This window comes from Gorilla gorilla, chromosome 3, assembly GCF_029281585.2.
Source record: "Gorilla gorilla gorilla isolate KB3781 chromosome 3, NHGRI_mGorGor1-v2.1_pri, whole genome shotgun sequence".
NCBI classification, from domain to species: Eukaryota; Metazoa; Chordata; class Mammalia; order Primates; family Hominidae; genus Gorilla; species Gorilla gorilla.
Window position 1 is genome coordinate 186,226,432 of NC_073227.2, and position 17,602 is coordinate 186,244,033.

The 17,602-nt window shown below is 35.8% G+C and overlaps 1 protein-coding gene across 7 annotated transcripts in view; it reads left to right on the forward strand.

Moving 5' to 3' along the window:
* The window catches only part of KLHL2 (kelch like family member 2), a 115,172-nt gene extending 98,154 nt beyond the window's left edge, over positions 1-17,018 (forward strand). For 6 of the 7 annotated variants that reach the window (XM_055384706.2, XM_055384708.2, XM_063705631.1 and 3 more), the window contains 6 exons: positions 4,465-4,662; positions 5,387-5,488; positions 7,109-7,237; positions 7,897-8,037; positions 11,707-11,850; positions 15,903-17,018. In XM_055384706.2, the coding sequence (XP_055240681.1) occupies positions 4,465-4,662; positions 5,387-5,488; positions 7,109-7,237; positions 7,897-8,037; positions 11,707-11,850; positions 15,903-15,931 (743 nt within the window). In that variant the 3' untranslated portion in view covers positions 15,932-17,018. Of the gene's footprint in view, positions 1-4,464; positions 4,663-5,386; positions 5,489-7,108; positions 7,238-7,896; positions 8,038-11,706; positions 11,851-15,188; positions 15,253-15,902 lie in introns of all 7 variants that reach the window. The other variant, XR_010133531.1, reaches the window with a different exon arrangement.
* Positions 17,019-17,602: the final 584 nt, after the last annotated feature.

Consider the following 17,602-nt stretch of genomic DNA (forward strand, 5'->3'; position numbering starts at 1 on the left):
GTCCCTCAGTTATAAGGCATAATTGCCTTCTTCAAGGCATCTGTTTTACAAACATTTGTTGAAATAGACTTTCATCTAGCCAAAGCTGTGATCAAAAGAAGCAGTTATTATACAAACTCAGGATTTTTCCTGGGACTTAAACTTGGATCCATAATTTCTGTCTCCCATAGCGAAATGAGTTCTGTATGTAATGGAACATTTCTATGATGGTAGTACTTTAACAATACATCTTGGAGATTGTTACATATCAGCATATCTGGAGTTACCTCATTCAATAAGAGCTGTCTAGTGTTTTATTTTGGTCTGGACATAGTTTTTACTAGTTTTTAATAGAGCATTAAAAATGTTTTTAATCTTAATGTTATAAACAGTGCTACAACAAATCTCTTATACATACATCATTGTGTACATATGCTAATATATTTTGGCAGGATAAACTAGACTTACTGATTCAAAGGATGTCTTAAAAGGATATGCCAATTATTACTCCCACTAACAGTAAAATATGAAGGTGCCAGTTTCCCTAAACTCCTGACAGTACTTTGTAATTAAATGTTTTGAGCTTTGCCAATCTGGTGGGTGAAAAATGCCTTAATTTGTACTTATGTAATTATGAGGAAAGTTAAATATCTTTCTCTCTGAATTGTCAGTTCATGATTTTTGCCATTTTAATAGTTTTACTGATGTCACAGATACAGTTATGTTAAGGAAAGTAGCCTTTTTGTCTGTGATATGTAGTGTGAATATTTATTTGTATTAATCTTTTATCTTTTGACTTTGTGTGATTTTTGCCACGTAAAAACTTTATCTTTTAATGTAGTCCTGTATACCAGTTTTGTGTCTCTGGACTTAAAATTTTGTTTCTTGCATAGAAAGCCATATGCCAAAATTATCTATATGTGTGTGTGAGTGTGTGTATACACACACAAACATATTTTTTGAAAACTTTATGTGGGGCCAGGCGCAGTGGGTCATGCCTGTAATCCCAGCGCTTTGGGAGGCCAAGGTGGGCTGATCGCAAGGTCAGAAGCTTGAGACCAGCCTGGCCAACATGATGAAACCCCTTCTCTACTAAAAATACAAAAGATAGCTGGGTATGGTGGCAGGCACCTGTAATACCAGCTACTCAGGAGGCTGAAGCAGGAGAATCGCTTGAACCTGGGAGGCAGAAGTTGCAGTGAGCCAAGACCTCACCACTGCACTCCAGCCTAGGCAATAGAGTGAGACTCCGTCTCAAAAAAAAAAAAACAAAAAAACTTTATGTTGAAATAATTTTACTTACAGAAGAGTTGCAAAGATAGAACAAAGAATTCTGGTATATTCTTTCCCCAATATTAATATCTTACTGTGATACAGTTATCAAAACTAGAAATTAGCATTGGCATATTAATATTAACTGAAATACAGACTTCATATTTACCATTTTTCCATTGATTCTCTTATGCTGTTCTAGGATCCTGCTTTGCATTTAGTTGTCATATCTTCTTATCTGAGATAGTCCCAGAGTCTTTTCTTATCTTTTATGCCCTTGATTCTTTGAGGAGGACTGGTCAGATATTTTGAAGAGTGTCTCTCAAGTTGGATTTGTCTGATATTTTTCCATGGTTAAATTGACTTAGTATGATTATTTTTTGTGAGGGTAACCTTGTTCTCTTGGTTAAGGTGGTATCTTCCAGGTTTCTACCCTATGACAAAATTATATTTTAAAAACATTTGTTATTCTAGTACTTTTACAGTTTTATTTATAAATATATATATCTAAGATATCTGGGCTGTATTTTAGTCTAAGATGTAAGGTATAGATTTTGGTTTTTAATGGCTAGTCAGTTGTCCAAATACCCCTTATTGACTTATCTGTCTCCATTCATTTGATGAAATGCTGCCTTTATCATGTATTAAATTTCCACATTTACTTGGTTTTATTCTAAATTTTCTGTTCTCTTCCATTGATTTGTCTTGCCTATTCATGCATCAAGACAAAGCCAGTTTTAGTTACTGAGCTTTATAATATGTTTTACTATGTTATGAAACTAGTGATAGGACTCCTGTCTTCTTTTATATCCTTCAGTAGATTTTTAACATTTTCTTCCAATGGTCATCTGTGTTCCTTGGCAAGTTTATTTTTAGGTGTTTTATCTTTATCGTTACTATTGGAAATGGAGTCTTGTATGCCATTTACTAACTGGTTTCTTAATTCATATCTGATTCCTAATACAGTTCCCTTTTCATTGAGGCCATAAGTCATTTGACTCATTTTATTGCAAAATGTATTATTTACTTATTGGGTAACTATGAATAAATTTTATCTTCATCATGCCCTCTTCCCTCTCCCTCCTTCAGATTAGAGCCAATGTCCTTAACTGTGTAAACTTGGCCAAATTTTAATAAACTGTGTAATTAAACTTCTGGGCACTTCAGTTTCCTGATAACTTTCGGAGGTTATCATACTTCTTTTAGTTCAGTCCCTTCTCCAGACCCAGAGTCTTTGGTGGGGGGGCACTTCATAGATTGATTCATTTATTTTCTTCTTCTCTGTGACCTAAAATTCTCTAAAACTTGGTAAGCATGCTACATTACTTCTAAGAGATGGCATATTTGTAGTGTTATTTTGTGGGTAGAGAAAGGAAAATGAAAATTGCAATGGGCAAAATTCCCACAATGAACATTCCCTGGAGTTAGTTATGATTTTGGGATACAGGATTGTTTCATGCTGAAACATGCTGCCTGGTATGTTGCTGCTCACGAGTCTCCAGGCCCTCTTAGGATGTCTGTTAAATTCTGTGCTAGCAGGGGGCCAAAACAGGCAACTTCGTCTGAACTGGAAAGGTCTTGTTGCCATATGGAGGACTGCATTTCCGTGTATTTTTACAGGGGTGGGGGAATAAAGCACCAGAGGGTAAGACAGTAAGGGGTAGAGGTACATCTCTTGCCTGATAACATCTGCAAAACATTGAGCTCATCAAACATATCTGGTGATTCCAGTTCTCCCTACAGGGATTCAGAGAACTGTGAGCCACATTGCCTGCCCTCAGGCTGGCACAGGGACATAAACATTATAGAACTAAGAACAATAAAAATTTGAACAATTTAAAGTAATTATATTATAGACGGTACATTTATTAAACCTCAAGTACACAACATAGATGTTATTTGCTATAGGGTTCAGGAGCTGGACGTAATGCCTTTTAGGCTAAAGTGGACAGGGAAGGCATCATAGAGAATGTGGAACTTTGAGGATTCAGAGTTAAAGAGAACAGAGTGGATGGTGATAGGAGCCTGTCCGATTAGGACAGCAGCATGAAAAAAGTTGAGAAAAGTGAAAAGATGGTTGAAACCTGAGTCTAGCAGTCCAGTTTCTCCATTCACTGATTCCGTAATATCTCTTTAGCCCAAGGATCAGCAGACTTTCTCTTGAAGGACCAGAGAGTAAGTATTTTAGGCTTTGTGGTTATATGGTCTCTGTCACAGCTTCTTATCTACTGCTATAGTGCAAAACCAGCCATATGTAAGTGAATGGGTGTGGCAGTGTTCCAATAAAACTATATTTATGGATGGTGAAATTTGAATTTCATATAGCTTTTTACATGTCATGAAATATTATTCCTCTTTTGGTTGTTTTTCAGCCATTTAAAAATATAAAAACCATGCTTAGCTTATGGGTTCTACAGAAATAGTTCGGTGGACCAAATTTAGCCTGTAGCTGTAAATTTGCCGACCCCTGATTTAGCCCACTAACATGATAAACTAGGAATACGTTATGCAAATAAATTATAAGCATATAGAGTTTCATTCTAAGAATATCCACTAGAAGATCCAAAATTGAAAGCTATGGGAGGTGAGTACAGGTTCAAGTAGTTGGAAAATAATGGCTCATTATTTAAGCTTGTAAATTGATATTTAAAAAAACCAAGAGTCAACATGGTACTTTAGCCCGTGCCATTGCATTTTTTAATAACCTTAGAAAGAAGGCCAGGTGCAGTGGCTCACGCTTGTAATCCCAGCACTTTGGGAGGCCAAGGCGGGCAGATCACGAGGTCTGGAGATCAAGACCACGGTGAAACCCCATCTCTACTAAAAATACAAAAAATTAGTCGGGTGTGGTGGCGGGTGCCTGTAGTCCCAGCTACTCGGGAGGCTGAGGCAGGAGAATGGTGTGAACACGGGAGGCTGAGCTTGCAGTGAGCTGAGATGGTGCCACTGCACTCCAGCCTGGGCGACAGAGCGAGACTCCGTCTCAAAATAAAGAAAGAAAGAAATAATAATAATAATAACCTTAGAAAGAAAGACAATTTAGTGACTGGATGTTCTTGCAAATGAATAGCATTTTCAAGGATTTATTTAATCAGGCTCCTCCTAAGAGTAGCATGTTCTGACAACAGCTATAGACTTATCAGAAAGCAATCTTTGGATATTGGTGGTAGTTGAGTTGCATGTTGATCATTAAATGCTGTACTCCTTTTGCAGGCATGGTCTACATGGCTGGACTTGTTTTTGCTGTTGGTGGCTTTAATGGCTCATTAAGAGTTCGCACTGTAGATTCCTACGACCCTGTGAAGGACCAGTGGACCAGCGTTGCTAACATGAGAGACCGGAGAAGCACTTTGGGAGCTGCTGTGTTAAATGGATTGTTATACGCTGTGGGAGGCTTTGATGGGAGTACAGGTAATTTCCTTTTCATTTCTTCTACATTGCTGCTAAAATTAACGTAGTAGTCATGTTTATGGAATAAATTGTGGCAACATTAGGGCACATGTGAGGTTTTCTGTGTTTTTTTTGTTTTTGTTTTTGTTTTTTTGAGATGGAGTCTTGCGCCGTCTCCTAGGCTGGAGTGCAGTGGCGCAATCTCGGCTCACTGCAAGCTCCGCCTGCCGGGTTCATGCCATTCTCCTGCCTCAGCCTCCCAAGCAGCTGGGACTATAGGCGCCCGCCACGAGGCCCAGCTAATTTTTTTTGTATTTTTTAGTAGAGACGGGGTTTCACCATGTTAGCCAGGATGGTCTCAATTTCCTGACTTTGTGATCCGCCCGCCTCGGCCTCCCAAAGTGCTGGGATTACAACATGTGAGGTTTTAACTGGTATTTAAAGATAAGTTTAAAATTGTATCAAGAATTTCCTTAAATGATATGAGTGCTGAGTATATAAATTTTCTTTCTTATGCATCAGTATCAGTCATCAAATTTTAAAAGCTTATAAATATCAGTAGCTTAGGTAGGAGCCTTCTGGAAAACAAGCTGTACCTGTTTTTCATGTAATTGCTGTGTTTATGTTCCACCATTTTCTTCTCTTAATTTTAGCCCAGTATAACATACCTGAAGTATTTTTCCATATATATGAACTATTGACATTTTTTAGAGAAGGAAATGAAGACTATTGTGCTTTATTATAGGTTTGTCATCTGTGGAAGCATACAACATAAAGTCTAATGAGTGGTTTCATGTAGCTCCCATGAATACAAGGAGGAGCAGTGTTGGTGTGGGTGTTGTTGGAGGTAGGTGTTGACAGTTCTTTCAGGTACATGTGGCATTTTGATCCTTGAGAGTGGTTCTTCCAGTAATCTCAACTTTAGTTTTCTGAATGGGCAAGCTAATTATCATTTTAAAAAGAAAAGTCGTAATTACTGTAAAATTTCAGTTATCCTCTTTTTAAAATTAGCTTCTCTATATAAATCAACCTATATAAAGCCTTTTTCTCCCTCTCTATCCCCCTCCCTTTATCCCTCCTCCTTTCTCTCTCTGTGTGTGTGTGTGTGTGTGTGTGTGTTTGACTTATATAACTGTGTGTGTTTGACTTCTATAACAGCAGTCCCCAACCTTTTTGGCACTAGGGACAGTTTTTCCATGGACAGGGGTGGGTTGGGGGGATGGTTTTGGGATGAAACTGTTCCCACCTCAGATCATCAGGCATTAGAGTGTCATAAGGAGTGCACAACCTAGGTCCCTCAAATGTGCATTTCAAGATAGGGTTCACACTTCTGTGAGAATCTAATGCCGCTGCTGATCTGACAGGAAGTAGAGCTCAGCTGTAATACTTGCTCACCTGCCGCTCACCTCCTGTTGTGCAGCCCGGTTCCTAACAGGTTCCAGACAGGTACCGGTCCATGGCCTGCAGTTTGGGGACTGCTGCTGTATAAGACTGTCAACTGATTTTAACAGTTGTTTGGGGGAACAATTCAGGTGACATAAATGTGTAATTTTATATCTGGAGAAGGGCTGTTAAGGGATGGATTGCCACAGTTATTTATTTATATCCTACTTTGTCTCCCAACAGAAGTTAACGAAAGCTCTAAGTATTATTTTTTGTTTTTTTTTTTTAATTGACTTGGGCAGATTTGCAGGTTTCCACCCCCTCCTCATCGTAGGTGTAATCTCTGCACTTAGAAAAAAACAGGTTTATTGTGATATAATCCACGTCATACAATTCACCCATTTCATGTATACAGTTCATTGTGCATCCATCACTGAAATTCATTTTAAAACATTTTTATTATCCTCTAAAAGCAATCCTGCTTCCCTTGGCTCTTACTCGTATCTTACCCAACCTTCAGCAACTGCTAGTCTACTTTCTATCACTTAGAGATTTGCCTCTTCTGAATATTTTAGTCATACAGTATGTGATCTTTGGTGACTCACTTCTTTCGCTTAGGGTGATGTTTTCAAGATTTGTTTATTTATACTGAGGCATTTATTAGTACTTCATGCCTTTTTAATGCCAAGTAATACTGCATTGCATTCTGTTATTAATTTTTGATTTAACCTTTTTTCCGATTTCCTAAGATAATTTTGGTATTTAATTCTGTCTTACAGGATGTTGTTCACTTATCAAATAGTGTTACCTAAAGATATAATGAGTGTGCTATTTTATCAGATTATTGATGAAAGTATAAAATTAACATCATCAGCTATACCCTGCAGATCTTCATAATATGATTTGATTACTCCATCTGTCACCATTAAGCAAGACCCTAATATAGTTCATAAAAATCAGCAGCACTTTAAGGGGAAACTCTGCTGCCATGAAGGAAAATATATTAATATTTTCTGGCTTGAAAAATTAGTGTTTTTTGTTTGTTTTTTAATAAATTTGGCTTTCTTTGTGATTTGATGTGTAGGTTTGCTCTATGCTGTAGGAGGTTATGATGGAGCATCACGTCAGTGTCTTAGCACAGTAGAATGCTATAATGCTACAACAAATGAGTGGACCTATATAGCAGAAATGAGCACCAGGCGGAGTGGAGCAGGTACATGTGAACCTGTTTTAGCAATTGAAGCACAAAAATGATGGAAAATAGTTAAAGTAAAATGATTCAGTGGCATCACTTTACATTATCTGAAAATATATGATATGCTGATTTTAATGGCACTGCTAAATGTCTTTTGAATTGTGCAGGTAATGGGAGTAATTACAAAGTAATTTTACTTTAAAATTTAATGTCTAAGTGCCATAGACATTTCTGTTTCATTTATATATTCAAGTTGTTAGCACTCCTTTTAGTTTTTTGTTTTTAGTGCTTATTGGGGAACTTGCTTAATAATCAAGTCTTTTCATGTATATTTCTTAAAATTTTGTGCTTTAATATGGGGTTATTTTACTATGGATATTGTTTTCAAAAGGATTACATTAAAGGACTTTTTCCTTCCCTGTGTTTCACCTACATGTTATTAATATTTTTATTCTGTTTGACATGCCTCTTTTTTCAGAATAATAGTTTGTTGAGATGCTTATTTAATCATCAGGTCTATTGATTTCCATTTCTTAAATTGTAGGCTATAGTATCAGCTTGCTTTTATTATGAATTATAACTTCGAAAGTTTTAGTTACAAGTCATTTAAATAAACCTAATATGATATAAATCTCTTGTTCTTTTTGCCCCTCTATTTGGCTGGTTGTGTTTTATAGGTGTTGGTGTGTTAAACAATTTATTGTATGCTGTAGGAGGTCATGATGGCCCTTTAGTACGAAAAAGTGTTGAAGTATATGATCCCACCACTAACGCATGGAGACAGGTTGCAGATATGAACATGTGCAGAAGAAATGCAGGTATCTTTCAGTTTAAGGTTATAAAACTTATGTTGAATTTTATTTTAAGTTTCACTGGTATCACTCTATCAATGAATATCAATGGTATTTCCATTGTTCTTTTACTGATCTGGGTTCCCTGATAGACTTTGAACTCTTTAAAGACAGAAACTTATGTAATAATCCTATAAAGTGAATGCCTGCCATAGTCTCTGGAACATAACAGGTTGTTGTGACACTTCAGTAAACTCATCATTTCTACTAGCTGCTACTTTTTGGTGATAAATGTGGAGACTAATTAAATTAGGAGTAGACCCTTTAAATGATACTTGAATTCATTCATTCTTACAACAGATATATTTTAGTGCCTACTATGTATCTATCATACGCGGGAGATCCTAGTTCTCAGGAAATTTAGTCTAGTTGAGTAAATATTTATACTAGGTTAAAAAACTAGTTGATTATCTAAATCTAGAGGGGAAGTCTGCAAAGGTAACCCTAGCTTAATACAGTTCAGGATTTCCAGAAAAATGGAAAAACTAAAGCAACAACAACAACAAATAATTTTAAGGAAGTAGAGAACTTCAAGATTAGGGAACTAACCACTTAAAAAGAAGAATCAAGAAAGGGAAATACAAATGGAAAATAGACTCAAGATAGCTACATAGCCTTTCAGGAAATGCTAGGATTCTTCAAAATGCCATTGTCTTCATGTCATTTCTCATAGTGTAAAATAAGTTCCTGGTGAGTCTCAAACTTACTGTACACCATTGGACACCCCCCTCCATCAGCGCTCATCTTAGTTTCTCTTTAAAGAAGTGTGATTACTAAGAGAGACTAAGTATGTGGAACTGCAGATACTGTTAGCAGCAGACCAGAATTTATAATTAATTCTGTTTGGCCTTGCACGTCATCTAGTCAGTTGTATATGGTAATCAGTTCGTTCAATGGTAAGACCCTCAAATATGGGTCCTTAGTAGAATAAGTGACTCCAGTATACATTAAGTTAGAAAAGCCGTGGTGATTTGTGCATGTGTCTTCCTGGATTAGGAAATTTAGTTGCATTTTGAGCTTTTTATGAATATTTTCTTAAAGGTTAGACTAATCTTATTTTTTCTCTATATGTGTTTGTTTTCATATCAAAATTCACTCATTTAGGTAGAAGAATAAAGAGATAATTTGTATATATAGAGCTACCATTATCCTGTTCTTCAAAAAATTGTGTGGGAAAGGGTAGGATTTAGGAAAAAGATGTAAGTCTCTGTTGAAAAGTTGTTTCATATTTTGATTTAGACAACATTACTTGAGTTTATTTGATAATCAGGAAGAGAGAGAAATCTGAAAGCTTACTTTTCAGTTTTTCCTTCTCAATCAATTATGTTTATTTTCTATGCAAATAACAAAATTTGAATTATTTACTTCTATAATTTACAAGATACAATATAATCCAATTGAGCATATATTTTAAAATTATTTAAGTTCATAAGAGTATTTTAAAATCTCACCCTCATTCCATATTCCTGATAATCTGAAACAAACTTCTGATAAGATCTGTTCAGCTCTTCCTTTTTAATAACCTAGGCTAAGGACCTCATCCAAGCACCTAAATTATTGGAAAGAAAGAACTAAGCTGGCAAAGAGTGGAGGACATGTATTCAATGTTAAGCGGGGAGAGGTGAAAGCATCTATATAAATTTGAAATAGCAAGCAGCTTACAAGCCAGATTTCAAGTTTTCATAAGTATGGTAAATTGTGACACCAAGAGTGGAGTAAAAATGAAATAAATTTGAATTAGATGATTATATATAGACCTTTAATACCTAGCACATCTGTAATAGGTTCTCAATATGAATTTGATTGTGTTGAAGTAAACTGAATAAACTGGAACCATCAAACACTGCAGGAAAGTGCATCCTTTTGGCAAAGTGATTTGGCTCCTGTCGCCTAAAAGGAATCTGGTGTTGTGAGTTAGTGGGTTAGTAAAATTGATGTCTTCTGAATGTATAGCTAAGATATTCAAATGGATGTATGGACCAACCTCCCTTTCTGCAGTGGGATGCTCTTTAATCTGTGAGCCCCTCGTAGATATGATTGGGAAAACTCTTTAGAACAATATAGTCTCCTTGTTCATGCCTTCCTTGTTCATGCCTTCCATCATAGCAGGGCCATTTTTGAGATCATTTTTTCTCTCACAGTCCTATGTTGTCCATCAACAGGCTGAAATACAGTGTTGCATACACATGTAACTACTGTGTGGAGCTTGTGTGGCAGCAGCATTTGGTTCTTGCTTTTAAGTATTTGAACAACTTTAAAATGGTATGAGTTTTTTTCCTACAAAGTTTTGTAGATTTGGGCAGCATTCTTCGGGATTCTTTGATGCCCTCTAGTATAAGTTCATAGTAGCACTGAACTTTTTATAAGAAATTAAATGTACTTTTAAAAAATTACATTGAAATAGCTTTTTAAAAGCATTTACCATTAGACTCAGCAGTTTTCCTTCTAATAATTTATATTAAGAAAAATTGCTCAAGTATTCAAAACACTATTCAGGGGATCTTTGTTCATTGCAACATCATTGGTGACAGCAAAAAAATCAAAATTACTTAAATATCCATCAGTAAAAAAATGATTAAATAAACTGTCATATAAATATGACAAATAATAATTTTTTTTATTTATTAACTTGAGGAAATGTCCAAGGTAGGTTGGTTGGCCAGGGTGGGTAAGTTATTTAATAAAGTAGCATGTGTAGTGTGAGCTACTTTGGGGTTAAAAAAGAAAGTGTCTGAGTATATATGCATGGAGAAAAGTTAGCCAGAGTAGAGATCAAAATTTTAATGGTCATTATTCTAAGAGACATAAGGTTGGAGGTCATCTTTTTTTCTTATAATACTTTTCTAGATGTTTTGAATTTTTGCAAAGAAAAGAGTTATTTTAATAGATAAATAATATTGTTCTCTTTAAAGGGAGATAAAATAGCTAACCATTCAGTGTGATAATTAAAATTAAGAATACTTTTACCTTCTACTAACATATATTTTCTTAAGATTCCCTAAGTAGCTGACTTTGACTTTTTATTAAAAAAAAAAAAAGAGGGTCAAAATAGTTTCTAACCTATAATGTTGTGAAAATTAGGTAGAATAATGCATATATAAAGTAACTACTGCATAAATGACACTCAGTAGGAGCTTAGAAGTGGTATTATAGTCTCCTAATATAGAAAGAATCCTTTTTTTTTTTTTGGAGACAGAGTCTCACTCTGTTGCCCACGCTGGAGAGCAGTGGTGTGGTCTTGGCTCTCTGCAGCCTCTGCCTCCCTGGGTTCAAGTGATTCTCTGGCTTCAGCCTCTTGGAGTAGCTGGGACCACAGGCACACTCCACCATGCCTGGCTGATTTTTGTATTTTTAGTAGAGATGGGGTTTCGCCATGTTGCCCAGGCTCATCTCGAACTCCTGACTTCAAGTGATCTGCCCACCTTGGCCTTCCAAAGTGCTGGGATTACAGGCGTGAGCCATGGTGCCTGGCTATCCTAATATTAAAAGGATTCTTTTCATGCTCACTATTTTCTCTTCTTGCCTCCTTTCAAAGAAATTAGTGTCTCTGGATTACCTCACTAAACATGTACAGTGATACTCATATTCATCCCAATTTTTTAAATAATTGTTTTCTCTCTGTGTAATTTTTTAAAGGAGTTTGTGCAGTTAATGGTCTGTTATATGTTGTTGGAGGGGACGATGGTTCCTGTAACTTGGCGTCAGTAGAATATTATAACCCAACAACCGATAAATGGACAGTTGTGTCATCGTGTATGAGCACAGGGAGAAGTTATGCAGGTAACAGTTGTCTCTAAAGTCAATTTCCATACAAAAAGATGACCTCATTATGAATGTTATATTAACGAAGTTTTTCTAAGAATAAGGTCTTTTCTCAAGGTATAGTTTATATCTTATTCTTAAGATGATTAACATTGGCTGTGTATATTCTGAAATAAAGCACCAGTATACTTTTGTCATTCTACAGTCATTTGTATTCAAAATCCCAAATCTTTGATATACAAAATCATATAATAAAATTTAATGTAGCTAAAATCTGTATGCAGAGGAGAAGAATTCATATGTGGCAAGGCTTTAATTCCTGAGATGTCCAAGAAATAGGATAGGATTCCTACATCTCCCCGTGGTGTGGCTCCATGAGATAGTATTATAGTGAGGCTGTGGAATAATTTTTCTTTCTTAAGCATAGTACTGGTTGAGTTATAAAATGTGATTTTTTTGGTCCATTCTCTTAGTAAGATAAATGATAATTTTAATAAATATTATGGTGAGTCTTTATGTTATTTATTTCAATTAAATTTATCTTGCTTTTAATAGTATAATGTTTCTGTAACAAAATTGATCCAATAGTGGAGGAAGAAAATGTTTAAGCTCATTAACCATCACTGTTGCTTATGTATCATTCAAAACAGTACTGAGAAGAACTAGGTACAGTAGAATTCCAGTATAACATGGCTGAATATTAGATGAATTTTTAAAACAACTTCATTGAGGTATAAACTGACAGAATACATAGCATACAGTTGACCCTTGGACAACACAGGTTTGAACTGTGTATGTCCACTTACATGCGGATTTTTTTCAATAATTATGTTGGAAAAATTTTTTTGGAGATTTGTAACAGTTTGAAAAAACTCAGATGCACTGCATAACCTAGAAATATTGAAAAAATTAAGTTTAAGATTATGAACACATAAAATATATGTAGATATTAGTCTGTTTTATCATTTACTACAAAATATCTACAAATCTGTTACAAAAAGTTAAAATTTATCAAAACATATGCACACAAACTCTTATGGGAACAAACACCCACAAACCATAGATGGTGTCATTCACAGTCCAGAGAAATGTGAACAAACCACAAAGATACAATATTAAATCATAACTGCATGAAATTAACTATAGTATGTTACTGTACTACTATAATAATTGTATAGCCGTCTCCTGTTGCTGTATTGGTGAGCTCAGCTGTTGTGAGTATCCACTTAAAAAGCTGTGGGGCGCTAATCACCTTTGAAAGAGCAATTTGTCTCTTCAGCGATGCGTATCTCAGTAAAAAGTTCTCTTTCATGGTTCTGCCTTATTTTTCATCATGTTTACTGCAATATCATAAACCTTGAATAACACCATGGGACCCATACAAAGTGCCACTGGTGATGGTGCTAGGAAGTGCTTCAACGAAGCAGAGAAGAGTCATGACATTACAAGAAAAAGCTGAATTGCTTGAGATATACCATGGATTGAGGTCTGCTGCTGCACTTGCCCACCATTTCAAAATAAATGAATCCAGGGTAGGGATCGTTGTAAAAAGGAAAAAGGAAATTCATGAAGCCGTCCCTGCAGCCATCCCAGCAGTTTTGAAAACTTCACACTTTTTGTGAAATCCCTTTTTATCTTGTGTTGAACATGCAGCTTTTATGTGGGTGCAGGATTTTTGTTTTTGAGACAGAATCTCACTCTTGTCGCCCAGGCTGGAGTGCAACAGCGTGATCTCAGATCGCTGCAACCTCCGCCTCCCAGATTCAAACAATTCTCATGCCTCAGCTTCCTGAGTAGCTGGGATTACAGGGATGTGCCACCACACCTGGCTAATTTTTAAATTTTTATTCTTTTTATTATTTTTGACTTTTTTGGTTTTGGTTTTTGGTGGGTGCAGGATTGCTGTAAGAAAGGCATACCTGTCAACTCTAATATGATTTGAGAAAAAGCAAAGTCATTATATGACAACCTGAAGCAAAAGGAAGGTGAAGGATCTAAAGCTGGAGAATTTCCTCAGCCTACTCAAGCAAAGGATGACTTGATAATTTTGGAAAGGGGTTTGGCTCAAAAAATGTCAAGATAACAGGAGAACACTTCTGTCAACCAAGGGGCCAGCAGATGAGCTCCCAGATGCCATTAAGAAAGTTGTTGAGGAGAATGGATATCTGCCTGAACAAGTTTTTAATGCAGACAAATGTGCCACCAGGGACATTTATTAGGAAGATAAGCAAGCACCAGAATTTAAGGCAGAAAGGGATAGGCTAACTCTACTATTTTGTGCAAATGCAGTTGGGTTTATGATTTGGACTGCTCTTATCTAAAAAGTTGCTAACCCCCAATCCTTGAAGGGAAAATATAAATACCAGCTGCCAGTCTTTTGATTGTATAACAAGAAGGCCTAGACAAGAAATCTTTTCCTGGACTGGTTCCATCTATGCTTCAGGTTCAGGAAGTACCTTGCCAGTAAGGGACTGCTTTTTATTTTGATATTGGACAGTGCCCTTGGCCACCCAGAACCCCATGAGTTCAACACCAAAGGCATAGAAGTGGTCTACGTGCCCCTAAACACAATGTGTCTCATTCAGCCTCTAGATCAGTGACCATAGGAACCTTAAAGGTTCATTATACATGGCACTCTATGGAAAAAATTGCCAGTGCTATGGAAGAGAATCTCAACAGAGAAAACATGAAAGTCTGGATGGATTACACCACTGAATATATCATTGTTATAGAAAAAGCTATGAAAGTCATCAAACCCAAAACAATAAATTCCTGCTGGAAAAAAACTGTGTTCAGATGTTGTGTATGACTTCACAGGAGTTATGACAGAGCCAGTCAAAGAAATCATGAAAGAGATCATGGATGTGGCTATAAAGGTTGATGGTGAAGGGTTTCAAGGTATGGATCTTGGAGAAATTCAAGAGCTAATAGATACCAAACCAGAGAAATTAACAGAACATGACTCGACGGAGATGAGTGCTTCTTAACCACTGCCAGACAATGAAGAAGATGTAGAAGCAATATCAGAAAACAAATTGACATTAGACAGTCTGGCAAAAGGGTTTGGTTATTCAAGACTGTTTATGACTTACTTTATGAAATGGGCCCTTCTATGATATGTGCACTGTAACTGAAGAAAGTGGTGGAAAGAGGATTGGTATTATGTGGAAACATTTTTAGAGAAATGAAAAAAACAAAAAAGTCAGACAGGAATTACAGTGTATTTCCTTAAAGTTGCACCAAGTGTGTCTGCCTCTCCCGTTTCCCTTGCCTTCCCTTCCACCTCCTCCACCTCTTCTGCCTCTGCCACCCCTGAAACAACAAGACCAACCTCTCCTCTTTCTCCTCCTCCTCAGCCTGCTCAATGTGAAGAGACAAGGATGAAGACCTTGATGATGATCCACTTCCCCTTAATGAATAGTAAATATAGTTCCTCTTCCTTATGACTTTTTAAATAACATTTCCTTTTCTGTAGCTTACTTTAAGAATACAATATATAACACATAACATGTTATGACATACATAACATATATTACATGTAAAATATGTGTTAATTGACTGTATCAGTAAGGCGTTTGGTCAACTGTAAGCTATTAGTAATTGTGCGGGAGTAAAAAATTATACATGGGTTTTTGACTGCGTGGAGGGTCAGCACCCCTGACCCCCATGTCGTTCAAGGGTCAACTGTATATTTAAAGTATATAATTTTATTACTTTTGACATAGTATATACCCATGAAACCATCACCACAATCAAGATAATGAACATATCCATCACGCTCAAAAGTTTCTGTGTTCCCTTTTGAGTATATTTTCCAAATTGTAACTACAAAGAGGAAAAGACTAGTTCTGGATTAAATAGTCTTATATTTAACTAGTCCATAACTAAACAGAGTTTTCACTGTCATTTAGATTAAAATGATACTACTACTAAAGTTTAAGAAAGAGATTCTGAAACATGATTTGTATGGTTCCTCCTGCCTTCGTATTATAATGAAGAATTGAGTGTTTTCTCAGAGATACAGAATGCTGCCTGTGACTTCTTTTTTCTCTCTTCATTTCTTTGCTCAGGGGTCACAGTTATTGATAAACCATTATGAGCCTGAAGGACATTTTCAGCATATTTATACATGAGAAACAGCCTTCAACAAGTATTTGTGAAGTGACTGAGAATCTAGCACTTCTCCACTTGTAGCTGCACTTTAAGTCTCAGCAGAAGATACGATCGTCTGCCTTTATAGGCCTCGGATACTGAAGATTATTTTTGGTAGAAGCACCGTGTAGGCTTTTTCTGCAATGAGCAGCAGCTGACTGAATTTTCATAAGAAACTTGGACTGCAGGACTTAATCTGTAGTCTTTAGACAACAGTTGCTTTCATAAAGACTAGTTCTTATCAACCTTGAATGACTACAGATTATTTTGTGAAGGAGGATGAAGTAATGTGTGTTCTTGTAAAATTAAATTTTATCTTTATTTCTTCTAAAAATCTGTATACCAGGAACTGAAAATCTTTGAACAGATATTAAAATCTACGTAAGTATACAAACTAGTTGAGGGATACACTGTTTGCTTTTATAAAATAACTTTGATTACATGAATATAATAAATTATGTGCATATAAATGTGTGTCTATATGCTTTCCTTTAAATATGTTTGAAAAGATGTTTGAAACTTGATTATACTATTTATAATTGGCACAGTACTTTGAATTATGCCAGTACTACATTGTAAAACAGAGTTGTATTTTTTGATATTTAACAATGCTTAACACTTTAAATGCCACTTCTGAGGAATGGACCTGGTGTAACACACTTGAATATGTGTGATGCCAAACTTTTTAAAATACAATATAAATTATGCTTATTTATTATTTTCTTTAGTTTAATCTTGGTCATGTTTTGGTGTGTATTTTTAATTTTTTTCTTAAATTAACACTTTGGCATGAACATTACTGCAGGTTTTTGATAAATATAATGAATGTATGGAATTCAATTGAATTTGCATGGTCTTCAGAATTTTTTCTGTGTGTATAAATTTAGCTGCTATTAACAGAAGAGAGAACTTTCTGTGAGTAGCCATGTGTGTTGATCAGATACAGTTTTTCTGAGATCTTCAATTAATCTCACTTTAAAAATGACCAAAACATGTCTTTCTTGAATTAACTTTGAATAAAAGTTTGTATATTATTTGTTTCACAGTGTTCTTTTTATCTGCTTAGTTTTGTGTTAAAGTTTCCTGTTAGTTTTTTTTGCTGTTTTATAGTTTGCATTTTGTCACTTCACAAATCTGCATTTTTAATTTATTGCCAAAGTGACCTCACCTACAAGACAAAACTATTAAATGAATAACCGAAGTCAATAAAAATGGTTCTCTTTCCAAGGAAAAGTAACTTCAACTATCAAGGAGAGGTCTGTCAAGGATTGGTAAAATTTAAACTTTTTATATTTTTGTGTCCCTGATATGGGTAGGGCATGAGATAAGGATAAAACAAGTAGTATTAGACCAAAAGGAAAGTCAAAGAAAAAAAATACCTACTCCAAAGTAACTGAGAAATAAACTGTGGTTTTGATACCAAATAAAAGGAATTGAGGAAATAGGAATAGTGGAGTCAGGGAGGCAGCTGAGGTGCTGGACACAGCAGAGGAAGGGAAGAGGGGGAAGGAGGAGGTGATGGGATATTGTGACCATTCCTCAGGAATTAAAAAAGTTGGCATGAGCTGTTGCTAGACCAGTTGATAATCAAGAGGAAAGATTGCTATGATAACATTTC